Source organism: Scomber japonicus, chromosome 8 (assembly GCF_027409825.1).
Source record: "Scomber japonicus isolate fScoJap1 chromosome 8, fScoJap1.pri, whole genome shotgun sequence".
In the NCBI taxonomy this organism is placed as follows: Eukaryota; Metazoa; Chordata; class Actinopteri; order Scombriformes; family Scombridae; genus Scomber; species Scomber japonicus.
In genome coordinates, this window is record NC_070585.1 from 26,164,758 (window position 1) to 26,187,196 (window position 22,439).

General features: G+C 40.1%; 1 protein-coding gene across 2 annotated transcripts in view; it reads left to right on the top strand.

Moving 5' to 3' along the window:
* The window catches only part of rapgef2b (Rap guanine nucleotide exchange factor 2b), a 109,026-nt gene that overhangs the window by 35,557 nt on the left and 51,030 nt on the right, over nt 1–22,439 (top strand). For both annotated transcript variants that reach the window (XM_053324345.1, XM_053324344.1), the window contains exons 4-6: nt 5,349–5,432; nt 16,962–17,037; nt 21,397–21,564. In XM_053324345.1, coding sequence (XP_053180320.1) covers nt 5,349–5,432; nt 16,962–17,037; nt 21,397–21,564 — 328 coding nt within the window. The remainder of the gene's footprint in view (nt 1–5,348; nt 5,433–16,961; nt 17,038–21,396; nt 21,565–22,439) is intronic.

A 22,439-nucleotide genomic window follows, 5' to 3' on the forward strand; every position in this document is an offset into this window, starting at 1 on the left:
GTTTGTGTTATTCAGTCTAAGAGAGACAGTCTTATCATTATCTTTTATTATGGAAACAGCTGAAGGTGAAGACATTTGTCCTTCCTTTGTTTACTTTTTAGTTGCTTTCTTGTCACGATAATTCACATTTTAATTCAATACACGACTGATTTTTGCCACCCAGCGTGACCTTCATGCTGAAATCCCATTTCACCGTCGCAGTCAGAGAGCTATACGTGTTGATAGAAATAATTAAAAAGAGGAAGGACGACTTGTCTCTTGGCAGTGGACTGTATCGGTTAATGTCAAACAGCTGACGTCCATATTTAAATAGAGTTCATCGAAACTGGTTGACCACGATGTTGCCATGAGAGACAAACTCCTGAAAATCTTATCTCACAAACATTAAGCGTGGCAGCCAATGTGTTGAGGTTTTTTGAATTGATAGTTATTAGTTTGTCAGTTTATTTGTTATACATAAAAATAAAATAGTGTTGACAAAGTATTAATGCAACATAGCAGTACTTAAGAAGAACAGTTTGGTCACTGTGATATTTTAACCCCTGGCTGAGGTTCAGAGGGAGCAACATCCCCTTGCAGCTGTCAGAAATGTGCCCCCCCCCCCCCCCCACCACCACCACCACCACCAGCTCCTGTTCCTTGTGACGCTGAGAAGCTCAAGACAGCAGGGTGGATGTGGAAAATGAAAAAGTCATCACATCACGATAACCTATTGGCCTATATAATTAAATGTTCTGGTAAATATTGTATGTCCAGACTCCAGAACTGACATGGAGACATCAGACATTTCACAAGTGCAATAAAAAAAAATGGCTAGTGTAGTGTTATGACAAATAGTGTATGTGAAGGAAGTTTTAGACCGATTCCCAAACATATACATATACATACATTTATTTTATTCTTCACAATAACAAAAACAAATCTAAACATTAAAGCCACAGTTGCCTCCAAATTGCCTCTTCTCAGTTATTTTTAAGTTTTTGTTTATTGGACACATGTGGTACAAATGCTCAGTTTCACAATGTCACCACACCATTGTGGCAGTGAGAGTCTCTTGACAGTTTCATGGTGAAAACATGATAACAATAACAACTTAAAATCATCATATTTTTAGCTCCTTGCTCATATTGTAAGTAGACACGACTCTTGCATTGTGAAACTCCTGGCATCCCACCATCCTGCCAGTCTAAACTCTGCATCCATTTAAATCCTCTGCTTTGTTGATATTGGCTCTACTTCCTGATTGATGTATTCTCATACATACATACATACAATTAGATGTTATAATTTAAAGCTTTTCTTTCTGTTTTAACCTAATTAAAACCCAGTATCTAAAAACATGTTTACACCATAAATCATTGTCATTACACCAAATAAGATATAGATATAAATATGACTATTTTGACAAATAAGTTCACAGCCAAAGATGCTGTCTTTTACTTGGGAGTCACTTAAACCACAGAGAGGCTGAACTGCTTTTAAATGGACAAAATGACATAAAACTAGATAAATAAAAAATAAATGAAGGACAAGAGAGTATATCAAAATATGTCGGAGGTACAATGATTCATTTATTTGCTAATTGGCAGAAAACTAATCAGCAGCTACTCTGTTAATTGAGTCATTATTCAAGCAAAAATGACAAAAGTAAGATTGTTCCAGATGCTTAAATATGAGAATTTACTGTTTTATATTGTTGTAAAATGAATCTACTTGGGTTTTTGGACTGTTGGTTCAACAAAAAAAGATGAGTGATGACATCACCTTGTGCTGTAGGACATTATGATGGACTTTTTCACGAGACTAAATAATTACATGATTAATTGATAGTGACAATAATTAGTTGCAGCCTTAAAATTCATTGTATTTAACTATGTCATAGCAGATTATTGAGTCGTGTCATCAGTTGAGATTCAAATCTCATTAATGTAGGAAAAGTCATGAAGCACTGAGGTGATGAAAAACAATATCAATAAAGTATATTTTTGAGCTATTATCTTACCTACTTTATCATTTTTTCTCAGTTTTATATTTTCAAACGGGGATATTTCATTATTGAATGAAATCATTCATTTTATAAGTGTTAAACCTGCTATAATACACATAATAGTAATATTTCCCCCACCCTTCCCCCACCTCTGCAACCCTGCTCTACCACTGCCATGGCACTCCCATAACCCGATTCCCCGCTGCTAAAGGCTTCCCATGTCGGGGGGTATGATGTTTAGCATTTGACAATTGCTTCCAGTACGCATGACCCAGTTCAGTCAAGCTGTCGTGGCACATAAGAGTCTTCTATCGCCTACTTTTTTGGTGTATCTCCTCTTCTTCTTCCTCCTCCTCCTCCTCCTTTCTCTGCCATGCGAAGTGCTCCTCTCGCTCGGTGCATCTGTATGCCAGCAATTAATAATTGAGCGTTTCATTTGTGTCGTCTGCAAATGCATGGAAGAACCATAAAAGGATGGAACGAGTCTGGGGGGAGCAGGGATGGAGATCAGTAGAAAAAAAGAAGAGAAAAGAAGAGAATGGATGCTGTTGGAGGCAGCGAGGGAGATTTTGCCCCGTGTCAGTAGGGTGTGCTATCTACAGCCTCATTATTTCTGCAAGGAAAGAGTGGAGAGGAGGAGGAAGGTGGAGCGAGACTTTGTTCTCTGTGATTAAAAAAAACGAAAAAAAAAAAAACTCAGTCAGCACAGTGATGCAGGGTGTGAATATATTTGTCTGTGTGGGGGCGAGTGTATAAAATGTGTCCTTCCTTACCTTTTAAGTTTGTAAGCAAAAACCAGTCCCGTCTTGCTCATGTCTGACTGACCATTGATTTTCTTTTTCTTTCCCCTCCAGTCCAATTAAAAACTCACACTTAGACCAGATGAACCGATCAGCGAAAATCACACAAACTGCTGTCTTATTAACACCGGAGCACCTTTTAAGTACAATAGATGTGTTCAGCTTGACGAGCAGACATTCATTTACTGTGATGACCTGGCGTTCAAAGGCACAGGAGGGTAAACAGACAATTGGAGACTTCACGTGAACAAACATCCATTGGAATTTCCAGTTTAGCTGATGTCCATCAATAGCTAAGTTAATTATAGGTTTTGTGCCTTTTGGCAAAGCCTGACTGCAAAACATGTACAGTAGTGACGCAGTCTGATGATAATCAAGTAAATGGCTCAATTGTTTCAGTTTCAAAATAATATCATGACTCTTCCCTTTACTGGTTCAAGGAGTAGTTTCCCTTAAAAGCTTGCAACATTCAAGAAATGAGTACAACCTCCTTAATTCGGGATGCAAAGTTATATTTCACAATATTTGTCTTGTTTATCGTATGCTTGAATTTGAATTAAATGCAACAATTTGAAAAAGAAAATCCCAATATTTAGAAAAGTATTATTTTTTAAGCACCTTAAGCAAAATCAGCATTAAAATAGAAATAGTTTTGTATGGTCCCTCTGACTGAAATATTATTATATGATTAGCTTATTAATACTGAAGCATCAGTATGTGAGCAGCAGCTGCTTAAGGTTGAACTAGTTTCAACTATATTTACAATTGGATCATAAATCAGCATATCATCAGCTGTCAGCTGGTGACTCCTTACAAGAAAAAGGAAGGTTGTTGTTTCCTTCTTCCTTTGCAGCAAAACAAAACTGTTTCACAAATAGTTTTTACCAATGAGTTATTTTTGGATGTTAGCTTTTTTTCCCCAAAAAAATGAATGACCAAAGTATTATTATCAATCTTTTTTTGTCTTGCTGTACTGAAATCATATACCAAACCATGACCCCAAATCCGAGAAAACTGAACAGGGAATCTTGTGAGCCAATACACTCCTGTTACCGACATGCCTATTTTTGTGCACCTCTACCAAAACCTCATGTCAAATTCCCAGCACTGGAGAACTGATAACAGTGTTACGTGTCATGAGATACTTCCTTGTGAGAATTATCTGGTTCCTCTTTACTGTCAGAGAGCTGTAAGGTGACATGTTTGATTTAGAGCTGTCAAACAAGGAGTTTCTTAAAATCACAATTGATCTCAAGTGAAAGTAAAGACACACACCACTGCTTTGCTCAGCTCCAGCAGAGCTAACATTGAATCCCAAGTAATCCTGTACAGTATACACCAAGAATCACCAGTAAATATACCAAGATCCTCTGTTGATATTTGACCTGACCCACATGGTGACTGCATATGCTATGTTTGTCTTTTGAGCCCTTCTGGCCCGTCACATATAAATGAAAGCGCGTATTAACTTTCTTATCCGACTCCATAGCATTTATTTACATTCTCTGTATGATAGTGTACACCCTCTCTGATAATCCAGCATGCACTGATCCTAGAACATTCAGCGTATCTCGGCCCCGTGAGATTATCTTTCTGCAATCCCTATGGTGGCCGTGAAAGCCAGAGATCGCTGAGATGAGCAGGGAAGCTAAATTGATGCATTAAAAAGAAACGTTTTTATACTTTAGCATGCTTTATTAACACGGATAGACCGCATTTCATTTCTGAGAAGTGTACTTTACAATTTGTTTGTATAAAAGCAAATTCTCTTCTAATAAGGTCTGTGGTTCACTACAGCTGCTACGTAATACTTTAAACCTTGAAAAAAAACTGCAAATAAAAGACAAAAGTCTCAAGTGTGGTGCTAGTGTGTAGATTTTTATACTTGTGTGTGTGTGTGTGTGTGTGTGTGTGTGTGTTTGTTTACAAGTAGTGTTGTTAGTATATGCCAGCCAGCTGCATCATCCAGGGGTCATTTTGAGTTTACTTCGTCTGTGATGCCCATTTTCCTTGTCTGTGAGTTTCAGCAGGGCCACGAGTGTGGGTGGATGAGAAATGATTCCTCAGTTCATTCATAGTTCTCTCTCTCTCTCTCTCTCTCTCTCTTTCTCTTTCTCTCTCTCTCTTTATCTCCCCCTCCAACACTCTCCACTCTCATGTTGTCTCCCTTTCTTGTCTCTTGTTAAAAATCAGTGATCTGTACTTGGCACACAGCGAGCAGTCTTACACCACTGATGCATTAAATTACAGCAACAGTGCATCACAAAGCAAATATATTAACATAAAACAAAGGACACTGTCATGTTTTTGCTGCCTTGTTCGCATATCTAAAGAACGTCATTATGCAGTATGAGTTGAATATTTAGTAACTTGGATTTAAAGCTTTCACCAAGATTTCTTTGTGTTTGATAAAAAATGTAATTAAATTGTCAGAAATACAGTATATGACATTAAAAGATAGAGTCATCACTTTATGTTTTGGCCATTTCCTGACTAACGGTTACACTCAGTTGAATTCAGTGCTAATTTGTGGTTGCTTTCTCCTCTTTTTTGTCTTCCAGCCCCGACGACATTGGAAGCTGCTGGTACATCCTGTTATCTGGCTCCGTCTTCATCAAGGAGTCCATGTTCCTGCCCAGAAGCAGGTAGGATCATCAGCCATTTTGGTTCAGGTCACCATTTGAAAGGCTCGATCTTGGCACTAGCATGCCGGGGGCGTCCTCTCTTCAAAGCCTGTTTAGAACAGTCACAAAAGGAAAGATAAAAAGCTAATCCTGGACTGGCAAGAGATAGCCAAGTTTGATTGTCCTCTTTGTTTTCTTTCTGGTCTATCCAGAGGAGTAAACAGTAGCGATTCCTTTTACCAAAATTGACTCGCTGTTTGCAGTGACCACAGAAGGTTACAGAGGACACACCTGTTTGCTGGGATTTACCCAATCGTTCTTTTAGAAAAGTTTCCGAGAAGTATCGAGCAACAAATGTATCCGATTTTTCCAGCCGCTGGACAAAATGTGATTGTGTTAACATATGAAAGCGAACCACCACAGCTACTCCCACTTTGTGCTACATGCTGGTCTAATCTAAAATATCCTGATAGCCCAGTATGTCACATATACATTGTCGTTGCTTTTATCTGCTAAAAAAAAAAGAGTGCTGTGCTGTGTTTTAGTGGATCTACCTCAACAAGGACCACACTTTCTAGGACTTACTGCAGAGCACCACACATGGCATCAGCATAACCTCCCTGCAATTGTAGGGAAACAATACATTCACAACATCTCTATTGTATATATGCTGCGTGTGCCTTAACAAGGTAAAGTCCAGAATGAAAAGAGATGACAGAAGAGAGCGTAAAATGTACCCTAGTGTTACAACAAGACATACAATTATTATAATTCTGTCCCCTTTTCTCATAAGTTAGGTTGTGCCAGGAGTTTCAAATATGAGTATTTGAAGACAGACGTGTGGCAAAGAACAAGTTTGTCATTAGCTCCCACCTCCGTGATGGATAATAATTTTCTATGGCGGCTTCAGAGTACTTAAGATTCACGTTCCCCTCTCAAGCTCTCAGCAATCAGTTCACAGCAGTGATCACAACCTCTGAAGCCAAGATCCAAATGTTAAAAAGCTGCGATTTCACAAGTGGATCTGTTACATGAACCATCTCTGTGGGCGTCTCGAAAACAATGATCTTTTTCATCCATTAGGCTTGCGTAACATACCTACGGCCACTCATAGCTCCGGCCCGCCACTTTAGCCTGTGGAGCAGAACCGTCCCAGCAGTGCAGTGGGGAGGAGGGGGGCGGCAGCAGCAGCGGTCATTCTCCGGATTCACGAAGACGTGGGAGGCAGTTAGAACGCAAGGCTATCGGAAATATGCCAAAAAACCTGCTCCCCTCTCAAATATAACCTTTTCAGTTTTGCCAAGGTGAAAGTATGTGTGGGATGCCGGAGGGGGATTTGCAGGTATTGGCAGATTAAAGTTAATGCCCAACTGCAGTCACAGGGGAGGACAGGGCTCTGAAAATGTTTACTAAGCATATGTTGCAAGGAAGCCTGGGGATGGATCCGGTCTTCTGCGTGGGGTTACAGGGTTGATAATTAGCTCAGTTTTAGAGTGATGTCAACAACACAGCACAAGACAGCCTTTTTTTTTTTCTATCAGTTGCACTAAATTAGAAATGTGATACACAAATCTCAATCACTGAAATTTCCAAATAAAGGTTGAAGATCATAATAAAACTACATCTGTAAAATTGAAACTGACACTTCTCACTTTCTGCACTTACACAAACTACAGTCAGGATTTTGCCTTTTGAAAAGCAACATTTTGTGGTTGTATGAGTGACAACTGTTCTCTTTCAGAATCAAAAGAGAAAGTACCTTTACAGTTTTTTTAGTACTGTAAAACCACTACATGATAATAATGATAATACTTTATTTTTGGATAGGGACAGTGCATATTGAGGAACATCGATATTAGAGATCTCTGTAAATATGCTGGATTATGGCAGAGCTGCTCATTTGCATCCGTAGTCCCTAGTGAGATGATCAGGATGTACAAAGTGTGTTATTTTGACATCTGAGCCTGTGGTTCACATCCCATCTTCTACCAATAATTAATATTGATTTATTTTAACCATGATTATACTAAAATAAACTCAGCCACACCTTAAACACAGAAGTAGCAGGTTAGACAAATATTGGATCAACATATGGCTTATAAATATTAAACCTTATTAAAATGGATGGACCTGCAGAGTACAGTCAGCCAAAACACATCATAGAAGAACTAGGTTAATGATATATATAACATCAACTATTTAAATACATCAGTACGTGTTTCTCTCTCGTGCTACACTTCTAAAAAGTAGTCCTGATTAATCCCAGTATGACCAGTTACAGATTGTGGTCTGTGGGTTGATTGATTAGCTCAATTTAGGCCTTAAGGGGAAATTGCTCCGCTTTGAATATGACAATTTCTTTAGTCTGAAGGATGATGAAGTTTTGCATCACCCAGCAGACTTTTGCCAGCAAATCAGCGGGGGAGCTGTAGGTGGGTGCAGGCAACATGGAGGGAAGTTAAACAGTGTTCATTTGCATATACTGCCCACATTGTAATGATGCAATACTGATTGAATATTGGCAGAGTGGTATTGTCATAATTTATTTATTGAAAATTGTAATTGAATTTGGATAAATTTGGTTTATTTATTGTTGAAATCACCACAGTGTTTTGACTAAGGCTGCTATTTGAAACAAAAAAAATGTGGGGAATGAAGCAAGACCAATTCCCAGAGTGACAAGAATGCTTTTTCTTTTTAAATGACACATTCAGAGCAACACATTCTGATTCAAGGTTTCAAGGACTTCTGGGTCATGAAAGTCACTCAGTACTTTCCCAACTCAAGAGTGAGAAAAGTGAATAATAAAACCGTTTCATGACAAAAATGATACGACTGTATTCAAAGTAACACTACCAGATAACTTCCTAGTTACAGTAAGTAAATGTGAAATCAACAGTGTGTTACTTGACAGATGACAGCGTCAGTTTAACTGGAAGCCATCTGACATCAAAATAAATAACCGTCAGGCTTTTTGCTTCAATGATTTCACAAGTGCTGTCACAAGAAGTGACGTTGATTTTGTTTGAATCTTTCCTTATTCAGACTTTAAGATTCAGTGGTTGGTGTTGAGGTCTGAGCCACTGTTGTATCTTTTCAAAATGATTATAGATGTCGATTTCAATTTACAGTATTTGTTGAACATTTGCTTCCTTCATTCTTTCTTTAAGCTACATTATTTAAATTGGCATTGTGATTGAGACAAACACATCCACACTGCATCACCTAGTCTATAAAGAGGAGAAATAGTGAGTGCAAAATTGCTCTGAGGGGAAATTGGTTGTGACATGAGGAACTGAATGGAGTCCAGCGGGACTTCCTGAAGCTTTTAAAGATGTGGTGGAATTGGGTTTCAGACAGGCCCTACCCAGAAATGGCTGTTCATATCTACATTGGCAGCAAGGTTGAAAACCTGATACGCCTCCATCATTCTCTCAGTGCTTCACTCTCTCTCTGTCTCTCTCTCTCTCCGCTCCCCTCACCTCGTCTCTGGTAGCTGTAGTGAGATGTGATCCAAGGGAAGATGAATGACTCAGTCATTAAGTGAAGAAGCTGGAGCCATGTGCCTTGTTTAACCCAGAGGCCAGTGTGAAATCAGATACAGACAAGTTACATACATCTTAATAAGTGGGTGACATAGATGTAAAACATGTATGCTTCAAACATTTAATTAAAGGAAATGCATCCATTCTTAGTTTGTCTAATTTTTAAAATCCTCTTAACATTTTGACACAGGCTTGGCAGTGGGAGAGTTGAATTTTCCTTCAGAAACAAATCATTTCTAAATAAAGTGTCAATGATGCCACTCACAACTTTCTGCCAATGTGAAACTTTAAAAAAAGAAATGGTCATAATTGTAATCATTTTCTAAAATACGGAAACGCTTCAAATTTGACAAGGCATGAAAATAACTGCTCTCTTAAAATGTACATGTAAGCATTTTGGAAGCATCTCTATTTATAAATGTTGTGTAATGAAAGTATTTCAGTTACAGTTTCAATATATACCATCAAAAGAAACTCTTAACTTGCAAAACATGTAGACTTTATTAACCTCCTGCTGGTTTCACTTCCCATGCTTGATGGCTTTGCACACATTTATTATCTTGATCAGTTGACTGCTGTCAGGACTTTACCTCCGGTCATTCAGAGAACAGCTTCCTGACCATCAGCCCTCATATTGGGTAACCAAAACCACAACTCCTAACTGAATCAGCTCATATCAGCAGCCGGGGGGTTTAAGTAAGCAGAGAAATGTCGGCCTCATCGCTTTTGTACGTGTGAACCGCAGGAAAAAAAAAAGGGCGGTAGAGGTCAAATCATGTCTTATAAGCCTGCAGCAGCCTAGACAGACTCATCAGTGACGGTTGATGACAGACATTTTCTAATTGCACTCATCTTTTCTAGGTGTTGCTCATATATTTTCTGCTGAAGTGGACACTAACATGCTCAAAAAACTGATTTTCAGTCCCATTGTAAATAAAAAAACAACACTTTAACTTCACATTTTAAGAATATTGCTCCTTGGATTAAATTTTATATGATTATTCAGTTCAGTTAGTTTTATGAACCTTGTTTAGATGTTGAAACATGTTTACTATCAAGTGTCACATTTCAAAACTGGTGCAAGCAATGAGAATTATTTTCCTTTTTTATTAGAGGAACACATTTCAGAATAACTTCTGGTTTCGGCCAACAGCAGTTCACAGAAGTGTCAAACCAAAGTAATAAATCCATTCGCTGATCGTAGGATACCTCTGAAATACTGATATTTACAGGCTTCAATGCAAGACCTGTTAAATTGTTTCCTCATAACAACTGCCTCATAATTTTGAAATTTTAAGACTTCAACTCATTCTTAAATATCATCCGATTGTGATAACTAGATAATTAAAGTCGACCAGTTTTGAATCTGACCGATCAATCATCTGCGCTGTAGTTTGGCTTTCATGGCCCTCCAGCTGTTTCTATTCTCAGCCTTTCTCTTGTGTTGCTCATATCTTATTTCTCCATTGCATCTCTTTATGTCATCAAGCAACATCGGAACATGCTTCCCTTCAAACATTCTTTCCAAAAAAAAACCCCTCGTCATCAACCTGCCACTGTCCTGCAAAGTCAAACTTTAGCCCAGTTCCGCTCGAACATTCACAGCGAGACAAAACAGTTTTAGAAAGTTGGAGGGAAACGTTGCATCGGTTTTGAAGAGGCATGTCTCAGCTCGACTGACGCTGGCTGGTGGTGTTGCCTGTGACTCAGCTTGTCAAGTTGCCAGTGGCTGGTTTTAGACCATAAAACATGCTTACCTGTTTCAACAGCCAATAAACACGTAGCAAAGCCAGTTGATCATGTCAGCTGACTATCAGCTGATCGTAATGGCAGCATTTTGGACGGAGGGAAAGGGAGCCGTTTTCTCCATTTCATGTTTTTATTCATTTATTATGGCTTATTTAATAGGGAAAGGTACAGTATGCATAGACAGGCTAGAACAACTGTCTGATGCAAGTATCACAATGTCATCAATACTGGAAATGAAATTGTAGGAAGTAACACCTTATCAGACACTACAAATTATATCCAGCTACAAAAAAAAATGTCGGCTAGAACGCTAGCACAGAGTCAATACATCATCAATACACCATCAATACACCGTCTCACTGGTTTTTGCAGACCAGCAAATTGCAAGTAGTTCAAAGTGATATCTTATCTCATCGTGAATCTGAACTGGGCTTAATATATAAAAGCAGAAGCAGTGAGTCATCTGTGTATGGTTGTGTTGAGCTGTTTTCAATGTGAACGGACCAGTTTTGAATGTTTACAATCAGACGTCACAGATTATTATGTAAATTAGTATCCAGTCTCGTTTCCAATCATTGATCAGCACTATCTGCTCCTGCCACCTCCAAAACATATTCAGTATATTAATCCAGCCATATCCTAAATACATATATTTCTGATCCATTTCTAAGAACAGAAAATAAACAGGTTTTTAATGATCTTTTTGCTATGCTGTGATTGTGATTGAACCTGACATATATCTTAAGTTAATAGTAAAAGATGAAATTATTTAATTACATTTACTTTGAGATGATTCACAGTGTTGTCACCAAGTTCATGAGTAATATGTACCAAAAAACTGGTCTGCACCTACACGCACGCACGCAAATACAAACACGCCCTCCGCCCTCTCGCTCACTTATAACTCTGTAGCAGGAAGTGAATCGTATGCTGGAATGCTGGCTGTAGTCAACGCACCACATTACAGAGAGAGAGAGAGAGAGAGAGAGAGAGAGATAGAGAGAGAGAGAAAGGGGGCAGAGCCATTGGACAGAGGCTGATCCACACACACGTTCAGAGCCACACACTCCCCATTCTCACACACAAATCTCAGACAGCAGCACCGGAGTGCACGCAGGACGATAATGCCGCAGTCACACCAAAGTTTCGGGACTCGCTTGCTGGACTTACTGTGGACTAACGTTGGACAGATATTTTAGAAGAGGGGGGGGGATCCTCTTATCTTATCAGGTGGCAGTGTCCCTCTGGGAGGAGTTTGGAGTGCCGGGGGTAAGTTTCCAGACAACCATGAGCGCTTGACTCCTGTGTATGACTCACTAAAGAACTGCCTAGAAAACTTCAGTGTTTTGGTTGTAATTTAAAAATCTGACTCGTCTCCAAGCCGGGAGCTGGTTGCAGTAAAACCTTCAAGTCTGGAATGTGAAACTTGACTTTGATGTTATTTTGGATTTGTCAGTGTGCACAGTGTGCTGCCAGTAAAAGGGGTGTGTGTTCTCCATATTTGGGAGGGTAAGACACGAGTTTGGCAGCTTTGAAACCAAAACAAAGATGCAGTCCCTGCTGTGGGGGGGGGGGGATGTGTTAGAAATGGATGATAGCTAGCAGCAATGATTGATTGACACCTCTTGGAAAAGTTTTTAACAGCTAGCCCAGTCTTTTTTTTTTTTTATCCCCACTAAGCTCTCTACTTCACTGCCCTTTTCTCTTTGCCATTACAATGTCAGTGAAGTTGTATTTTGGGAAGCAAAAGTCACGAGTCAATCGCACATTCTTGGCTGCAGTGTCAGCTTCTATTTCAGAAGTGGCGGGGCAAAGGTTCGGCTTATGTGTGCGGTTCAGCCACGCTGTTACTCCGAGGAATTCTGTTTATGTTTGCACGGTGAGAGGTGGTTAGATGGTCAGCTGCAGCTCTGAGAGGATGTTGGTAAACCCCTTCAAGCCTGGATGCTGTTTTCATTGACTTAACAGTCATGGCCAATCACTCCTGAGACTCTCCTCCCTCCTCCCTCCTCCTACACTCACCTCTTATTCTCTCTGCAGGGTCTAAAGTCTTGCATAACCAGGGAGTTTAATCTTTGTCCTTCTTAGGGGTCTGTTGGGTTAAAAAAGCCAGTATGCCCTCTCACCACTTGCTCAGTTAAACGGCTTAACAGAGAGAGGAGACACCCCACCTCTTACCCCCTAACCCCTCCTAACCCCCCCAGCCACCCATGTCCTCCTCCACCTTCTTCCAGCTCAGACCAGGGGTGCAGATTAGGGAGTGCACCGGTTCAGTCAGACGGCAGAATGGATCTGAGGCTTTGGTGGTGGGCTGCCGGGCTCACAAAGTGAAAGGCTGGTGATGCATGTGAAATGACATTCCAGACACCCAAGCTTGTTGTGTAACGGGGGGAAATGCGAGGCTGCCGAGGCAGGAAAGATGTCAACCAGTCAAGTGAGAGAGAAAGTCAGGGTTTAATTTTAAAATAGAGATACTGGCTGCCTGTCTGAAATAACAACTGAAACAAATGTGGGAACTTTTTTTTTTCCAGGGAAGTGGTTGGTAAAACACAAAATGTTATTTCAAACACTAAGTCAAGCTCGATTATGGTGCCACCAGAGAACTCCACAGATTTCTCCACCATCATTTACTCTGAATCTTTCATTAACAACCAACCGCATTACTTTTTTTTAGTTTTCTTTCCTCTCTTGGTTTAAAGCTTTAAATAGTGTTTCCATCGCCTACCCCAGGAAGTGTTATGCCAAGTCAGGTGTAAAAGGCATCGTCAGAATCAACCTTTGAGTGGAAGACTCAGTCATTTGGTGTCAATGGTTGAGATTTACATGTTTACGACTTTGAAGTGCTCAAGTCATCTGACAGATTTTGTAAGATTGCACAGGCGGCAGTAATGAGGATATTCATTAAATTCGGGTTTCACTTCTGTAATCGCCAGACAGCTGATGTGTGACATCCTGTTTGCTTTGTTTTTAGCCACGTCTGTATTGTTAAGTGCCAAGTTGAATAGATGAAACCTTCAGGAAAAAAAAATTGCCAGCCATAATTATGGGGTTGGATGTTGATGCTTCCTACAAGTCTTAAACTGGTTATTTACAATATATAACATTACCCTAGCAGTATGCTGTCAAAGAGAAAATGCCACCGTTACAAAAAAATGTCTTGAAATGTTCCCATCTGTTTAGGGGCTTTTTTGTGTGTTTTGAGGGACCTATATGCTTCTCCTCTTTATGCATTTGTTCTCAGTATTTCAACGTGTTCTGACTGCATATTAAAATTCCCCTTCAAGAGATGAGGAAGTGAATTGAAATAGTGTGACAAAAAAGACAACATAGGACATAAATGGGATAACTTGAAGCAGCAATGCTGATGTATGTGATGATAGGATTTGAGTGCAGTACAGATTAGATTATGTAGGTGTGTATTTGTCTGCATGTTTGGATGTATTTATATAGTGCTCTACACTGTATCAATGCAGTCCATTTACTAGTTACATCAAATCGTAAAGCTACATTATTCCATTGCTGAATTATTCATAGTGAGTATATTGTGTACACACTAGGGCATCATTAGTAGGGCTACTAAAAATAAATATTTGCATGGGTCACCCCAACCCAACCAAGCATCCATTGGGAGTATCTGATGTTTGTTTTAATTATACTTTTTGCCTGATATACATTAACCCACACATCAGGTCTGGTGCTTTTTTAATTTGCTCAGGACTAGTCATAGAGTAGTGGAGGCTTTTAATCTCCAAACAAGACACCTTTGTGTTAGAACCCCCCCTCACTCTCCACTTCCATAATCCCTTCTTTAATATCTCACATTGCTAGTGGCATTTGCCTCCTGTAAAATGGAGGCTTGGATTACTAATGTCAGGAATGTAATGGTGGAACATGATTGAACATGTCACTTTGGTGTTTGCGTTCGGTGGCCTAACGTGTTTAGTAATGGGTACTGGGTGGAATCACTACTCGCTTTTCCACAGTGCGGCGAGCCAAGAGAGGCTCAACAGGATCAGGGTTGGTACCGACTCCAAATGTCTGTAAAACCAGATCAAAAGCACTCGTTCGTTTCTCTGAAGCTGCTGCCCAGCTGACAAATCATCTTTGCTGGAAATAAGTTGCAAAAGAACCAGCACTTGTCTTCTTGTGAGAACGTGAGCGAAAATACTGAGTAAGCTCTCTATACTGTGGCTCTGTTTGGCCCTGTGGTGGAATTCAGGCTTGTGTACATCGGGGATACAAGCAGAGCTAAAACGCATTAAACCGAAGCTCAAGCAAAGCAAAGAGCAACCATCAGCATTAACCCCCTCGCTGCCTTTATTCACGCAGCTCGCTGTTGTCCGGCCAGTCAGTCATGTTGTCTTTGATTCCAGTTTATGCCTCTCAGCAGTTAACCAGGAATCGGGTGGAGTTATTAGCAAAACAAGAGCTATCAGAAAGTTGACGAATTAGCCATGTAAAATTGCAGCACTGGCATAGAAACAACAGAACAGCTGACAAAAGAGCAAAAAAACACAAAACCTAACAAAGGCTTGCCTGTGAGAGGAGGCAGAAAGAGAAAAGCAAAGCCAGCTAAACTGACTTTTAGAAAACCAAACGCACCACAAAAATCATTATTTGCTCTTTGCCAGAGTGACAGATAGAGTATCTCACAAGCTTCAGCCAAAATTTATCAGTTCTGTGCAGTTAGCTGGTATTTATTTTCCACCCTGACCAAGTTGTACACAACAACATGTAGCTACAGGCCCAGAGCTGTGAAGCATTTAGACCACGCTGTGCAAGGCGTCAGCACCTGTCGGCGTGATTGATGAAAGCTGCCACCTCTTCCACAGCCTCAGTGTAGGTAACCACACCGTTACTCACTGCTCACTTCACCGGAGAGTGCTAAGGAGAACTTTCTTCATCCAGAGTTACTCAGTCACACAAGTGTGGTCGGAGAAGAATTGGCTTAATGCCTGTTTGATACAAAGATGAGTTCATGAGTCATTGCCTTAATTAACCTTTAATCTGAACTATCTTCTTGAATTGATTAATACAATCACAACCTCCCAGAGCTCAAAGTGATGTTCTTAACTTGATTGTTTTGGAAAACTAATAGTCCAAAATCCCCAAAAATGTAATTAACCCACACATATTACAAAGACAAGCTGCTAATGCTTGTATTTTAAAAACTCAAACCAGCAGATATTTGATATTTTTGCTTCAAAAGACAACTGAAATATCCATTGTTGCTGCACTAAAAGAAATCAGATCAGATTTATAGTATAAATACATGTAATAATATAGAAAAATTATACAAAACAATTGGGAACACTTCATAAATAACATTATTATATTATTAAAAATTCCATTCATTAAAATAAAAATCCATTCATTAAAATCACATCTGAATACATAAGTTGATACAAAATAATGAGGATTATTCTGTCAATCCACTACTCTGTTAACCAAGTGTTTTTAAAAATTCTGAACAAATATGAATGTTATGAACTTACATTCCATCTTAACTTTAATGAAAATTTAAAGAGATGCATCTCATTTCCTGTTATAAAATCCCAGCTCGTCACTTTAAATAATGCAGAACAACAAGGCACACAAACTCGACAGCACTGCGCGCTTTTTGACTCACTTGAGTTTATCTTACAAAACTATCAGCAAACCAACAAGATGTGGGTCACATTCTGAATCGCAAGATGTTAAAAATAACAAACAAAGAGGGTCTTGTGTCACTGCATTGAGGTCGGACGCTGGACAAAGACGGCATTCTTCACTTAACCCGCAAGTTGGATCTCCTCATGCTAAGAATTTCCATGCCTGCTGCCGCTCTCTGAGACATTTTGGTCTCCGCTGCTTTTAATATTCCCTCGTTCCCTCCTCATTCCTCATTAGGAACGAGGCATACTGTACAAATTGTGACGTCATGAAAGTGAACTTTTTCCAGAGGGAGGGTGTTTCCCTTCAGGTGGGAGTGGTCACAGCTGAAAGGAGAAACTGTCCATTCAAGGCAGCTCTGTTTGACATTTTATACAGAAATTCCATACTGAATATTTAAAATGTTGGGCAGAGAGGCGCCTATAGACTCTGAATCTCCATGTGCCTCTTGGCTGTCAGAGAGCTGAAACTCAAAAGAAATATATCACAGTCACAGACTTACAGATTGTATGGAGACTGATTGCGGCAAACAACATGAACTAAGCTGTCATCAGTAAAAGCTGATTTCTTCATTTTTCATCATTTTGTTTTTATTTTTTTTTAGTTTTGGGAAGCGGTCGGCAGGCAGCCTGCGACGTGGATGTGAGTGCATCGTTCTGGAACCATCAGAGATGATTGTGGTAAGTCCCATTTTTCACACTTTTAGCACACAAGTGTCAAAGGCATTACTACATCACACACACACATACACACACAAACTCAAACAGCACTAAACATATACAGAATGCAATTTTAATTTTTAATATGAAAAATGTTTCCCTTTTGTACCCAAATGGAGAAACCGAGGATAACAACAGGATACAGAAGCAGAGCACATACTCAAGTTTTCCTGACTGAACTGCCTTAATTTTAACATAATGACTTCTATATACTGCTGTGGCTCTTTTCTACCTTATTTCTAAGTAATATGTTTCATTCACCTGTCACTGCAGCTCATTAATAAATCCATACCTGATTTAGGCTTCAAGGGAAACCATCAGCACTTCGGATCCCAAAGACTAAATCTAAATCGTATTTAGACTTAATCAGTTGTTGCTGTAAGCATACTGGAAAATTATCACCAATATTGATTTTGTAATTACATCATGTATAATTAGGGAGCTACACCCATGTCAATCACCAAATGTACATTACCTACATCAGAGAATGGATATAATTTGAAATGAACACCCCAGAGAGTTGGCTTGTGATGTTGTTTTTTTTTTTTTTTATTAATCTGTGTAAGTGCCTTCTATCAGCATTTCATCACAGCTGTATTAACTGTGCGTTTGCTGGAATCCTTCCAGTGTGTGTGTGTGTGTGTGTGTGTGTGTGTGTGTTTGTGTGTGTGTGTGTGTGTGTGTGTGTGTGTGTGTGTGTGTGTGAGTTGTTAGCATCCAAGGCTGGTAGAAACTCTGACCCAGTTTTATGGCAAATCAAATGTTGGCTTGCAGAAAAAGTAGTTAAAAAGAAATCATTCCTTTCTCAGTGGGACACAGAAGCAGAGGTAGCAACACAATCTGTTGAACTGAAGCTCTCTAAAGCCTGACGTTATTCGGGTGACAATATTCCTCTGTGAAACTGTGAACTGTGAATCGACCTTGTACAAAATCAAACAGCTGTTGGCAGTATCACTGAGAGTAAACTGGTGTGCGGTATACTCACTGCAACTTCAGTTTGGCTCATTTGATAACACTTCATCAAATAGGACGAAAATGAGTTTGGTTAATGTGACAGGAGGGCCAGAAAGTTGAATCTAAATCATTGGATTGCACTTTAAATTGAAGATCCTATTTTCACTTGAAAAAAATGAATAATGCCACTTGTCCTCAATATGAGGTGATATCACCCACCATTAGGGAAGGCATAGTGTCATATAAATAAACGCTGGAGATAACTTAACAGTGCTCCCTGATGAATGAGGTGGACATCACTCTATACCTCAGACCAGTGACTTCGATCAGACTGTAGTGCCCGTATTATTGATATCAACCCTTTGAGACATATAAGACAGGAGAATAAATATGGCATTTTGTTGAATTCATTAAACTCTAAAAACACTGGATCCTACATTTCCCATAATGCAACTTAACAGCATATTTGCCCACATCTTCAAAACACCACATGTCCAATTTGTAACACACACATTTTGACCATCAGGTTTACATTCAGTAGTACTCATCATGATGAGTGAGATGAAAACCAATGACAATGAACACAAATTTCATGTGTAAAAATGGTGGAGTGCCCCTTTTAAGTAAACAGCACCTATTACTTCAGAAAGAGGAACCTGGTTATGAAAAAGTAGGAACTGAGAAAACACAGAGCACAAGACACAGATGGATAACAATTTACATGTTGTTGTTGACCTGTTGCAGAAATGAGGTCAAATATGTTTTTGACCAATATCACAAATTTACCTGAGGGGGGTTTTACAGTCTCTACAGTAATACTATGTCCTTTTTCTTTAGAACATTTGATTCAAACGAATAAGTAAAAACTCCCTAAAAGCCCTAACTGGGCAAAAACTGGGGGAAAAAAAGAAAGAAACCTCAGAAAGGGCAACAGATGGACAGGTGTGAAATAAATGTGTGTACACAATAGAACTGAAATTACAGAATACAGCATTGAACAGGATAACAAAATGATATATGAAGACTGTGATGAATAGGATGAAGAGCAGTTTCCAGGTGCCACCAGAACAGAATAGGACCAGAGTCACGCGACCTCCGTCACCATGGAGACCTGGCAGGAGGACAGACTGCACATGCACACAGGGGAGACTCACATCACAGCATTCACATACACGGTGTTGTGTTTTGAGGGGAAGAGAGAACAAAGCTGTGCAAATATTTTGACTACCACAACTCCAGCCAACAAAACTGCACACTCTGTTGTAAATGAAGCCAACGTGTCCATTTAGGTAGCGCTAAGATGCCAGTTTTAAATAGGTTTTAAAATCATGCACGCCTGTCTGTGTGCATCTACACACAAAACACACTCTCCACCTTTTCTGGCATGTACAAAAATCCATCCTTTTTGAAGGGGTGTGTGCATCTCTCCCTCATAAGATAGTCTGTGTAGGTGCGTGGGCTACGATACGAGCCAGGGATGATACATTTTAATACACGACAGCATCCATTTTCTCATTTTATAATGTCATAAGTAGTTTGTCCAAATGGTGTTGCCGGACTCTAGCAGAACCTTTTTAAGCTGTTTAAACTTAAGCGTGCAACAACTCACATCCACGGGTTGACCCAGATTGCACAGTGACAAGCAACGCTAATATTTTACTCTGGTTAAAAGGTTAACACGAGGACAACTGCGCAGATTTATTATCAAATGAGAGTCAGCCATTATTATTTTGAAAGTTACACGTGTTGTAAAGCCGGGTCACTGAGTCTACTGCAGCAGCTATAATAAAGTAGAATTAGCAGCAAAGCTTCAGTAAACCTATTCGTAACTTTAGATCCAAGCTATCAATGGTTTATTGTACATTTAAGATGGATCCAGCAGTCTGCCTATCGATTTAGTCGCATCTTTAACTTTACAACAAGCTTCCGATTTCGTGTGCGTGAATCGTTGCACCCCTAATTATTTGCCATCTTGTAAAGGAAGACATCAAACGTAACCACCCTCTTGTCAGTATCAAATAGCAACTAGCTGGCACTGATGCAGTCACAGAACATCTCAGTAATGTCCTTTTCACATGCTGTAATTGCTGTGTCTCCTTGAATGTGGGTCCTCGATGGGGAGGGGAGGGGGCTTCTGTTAACTGAGCCTCTATCAGCTGCATACAAACCCCCCCCCCCATTAATAACACCCTTTGCTTTGCTCTCTGCTGCAGACACTCTCTGGCTTTTCACCCTTTTTTACTATTATAGGTGCCAACTTGCCCTATAATTACTGAGGAGGATTCTGCTGGAGTATAAGATGCATGATAAAACTATCTTGGTTTAAGATTGGTGAACAAACAGAAACGTGCAGACCTGCAGTTAAATGCACAAGCACAGAAACTTAACACGTCCAAAGAAAAAAAATGAAAAGAAAAGAAAAACAGGGAAAATAAGCCTCTCATGTGTCTGTACTGTACAAACACATGCATGCACACGTTGTTCAGAGATTTGCAATTAGACACACAATCACACTTACGCTCTCTCACTCTCTCGCACAGCTCCCCTACCGTTGTCATGGCAGCAGCTGGTACGGCAGAGTGAGAGATTTTAGTGGTGTAATCCCAAAGGCTGAGCACTGTGAAATGTGAAGCCGCAGTGAAAGTAGTAAGTGAGATGGGGAGAAGAAGAAAATGAAAAAAAAAGAAAAAAAGAAAAACCTTAAATATGTCATTCCATCATGACCCAAAGCCACCAGGCAACAGAGCTGTACGGTTTAAGTAGTATTTAGACAGAAATACCTCAGAAAACTGTATAATATGACTTCACTGAGTGCTCTGCTGAAGTGGCATTACAGTATGTGCCAGTTTCCACGTGGATTTTTTTTTTTCCTCCTTCCTCCCAGTCCATTAAAATGGAAACATGGATTTGATCTTGTTTGAACTTGTAATTTCATTGCAGTTAATATGTTTAACAGAGACAGAGCGTTGAGGTTGTCTTATTCTGCCTCCATCTCTGTTTATCTCAGTCTGTCAGTCAAATCTATTCTCCATCGTTCTTCTTTCTATCTCCCTCCTTCCTCACTCACCCCCCCTGTTTCTACCTCCCCATGTCTTTCTTTTTTGTGTGTTGTGAGCACCCTTTGACGTAGGTGTGCAGCCCACACACACTTCTATTTTTACGCAACGAGAGGGGCGGTAGGCAGGGAGGAGGCGGAGGAATAGAGATTGAGTATAGAAAAGGTGGGGTTGATGAAACTGAGTGTGTGAGTGTTTTTTGGGGGAGGAGTGTGGGGGGGGGAGTGGGGAAAGGCACGAATGAAGACGAAGACAGTCACTCCCCCCCTCTCTTCTCTTGTGTCCCTCCCTCCCTCCCTGTCGTTTCCAGGTGGACTATATGGACGAAAATGAGGAGTACTTCCAGCGGCAAGCCTCACACCGACAGTCCCGTCGGCGCTTTCGGAAGATCAACCAGAAAGGGGAGAGGCAGACAATCATCGACACCGTGGATCCGTATCCCACCGGAAAGCCGCCCATAGCCCGGGGATACCACACGGTGAGTTGCGTCCTGCGCTACAGTTTCCCTGTTTACTCCTCGCTGCGGTGGATCGCTTGTGTGCTCCAGAGGCGGCTCAGTGTTGCTCTGTTGCCGTGTTGCGTTCTGTTTGTGTGTCAAGCTCCTTCTTCAGAACCTGTTGTGCAGAAAATCTGTGTTCTCTCTGTGTTTGGTGCCCTGTTCTGACCCTCGGTTGTAGTTTTCTCTTGTGTTGTTATGTTTCATGTCCTGGGGAAGGGCACCCTTTTCCCAACAGGGTGCGCTTCGAGCCCATTTCCCTAATCTTTCCAGCCCTGTGCTCTTCTAGCTGTTAGTGTTTTAATTGCTGTTTTACTCTCCCTTGCTAGATTACTGTTGCTACGCGTTGGTGTATTGTTTATAGCTTCCTGGCTTTGGTGTGTTGCCCTACTGATGCTCTACCCACTCTCTAATAAATGTTTTGTAGTTTGTTGAGCATCCCATATAGTTTGTCTGTGCTGAACCTGCCTCCTTGAAAGCTTGCTTGTCTGTGCTGCTTGTGGTTGTCAAAAAAGTCCATCAGTGTTTGATTTTATCCATGTTTCATGCACTTGAGTGTCTGTACAGCACATGCACATGGAAACACACAAATGCAACACTTGAGCAACTGTCTGAAACCAAAGAAGCTTTATTTTCAGTCATTTGTGTAGTGAAAGAACAATACATTAACAGTACAACACTACTCAATACAGTAGCAAAGTCACATATTGTTGTTTGATGGTCATATAACCGAGAAGAGACTTGACTTTAAAGACCTGCATAGCACCAACATGGCTGTTTATAGAGTACTGTGATCTGCTGGTCAACCTTTGCACTCTAGTTAGAAAGTTAGAAAATGCTGAATTAACAGTAAGTAT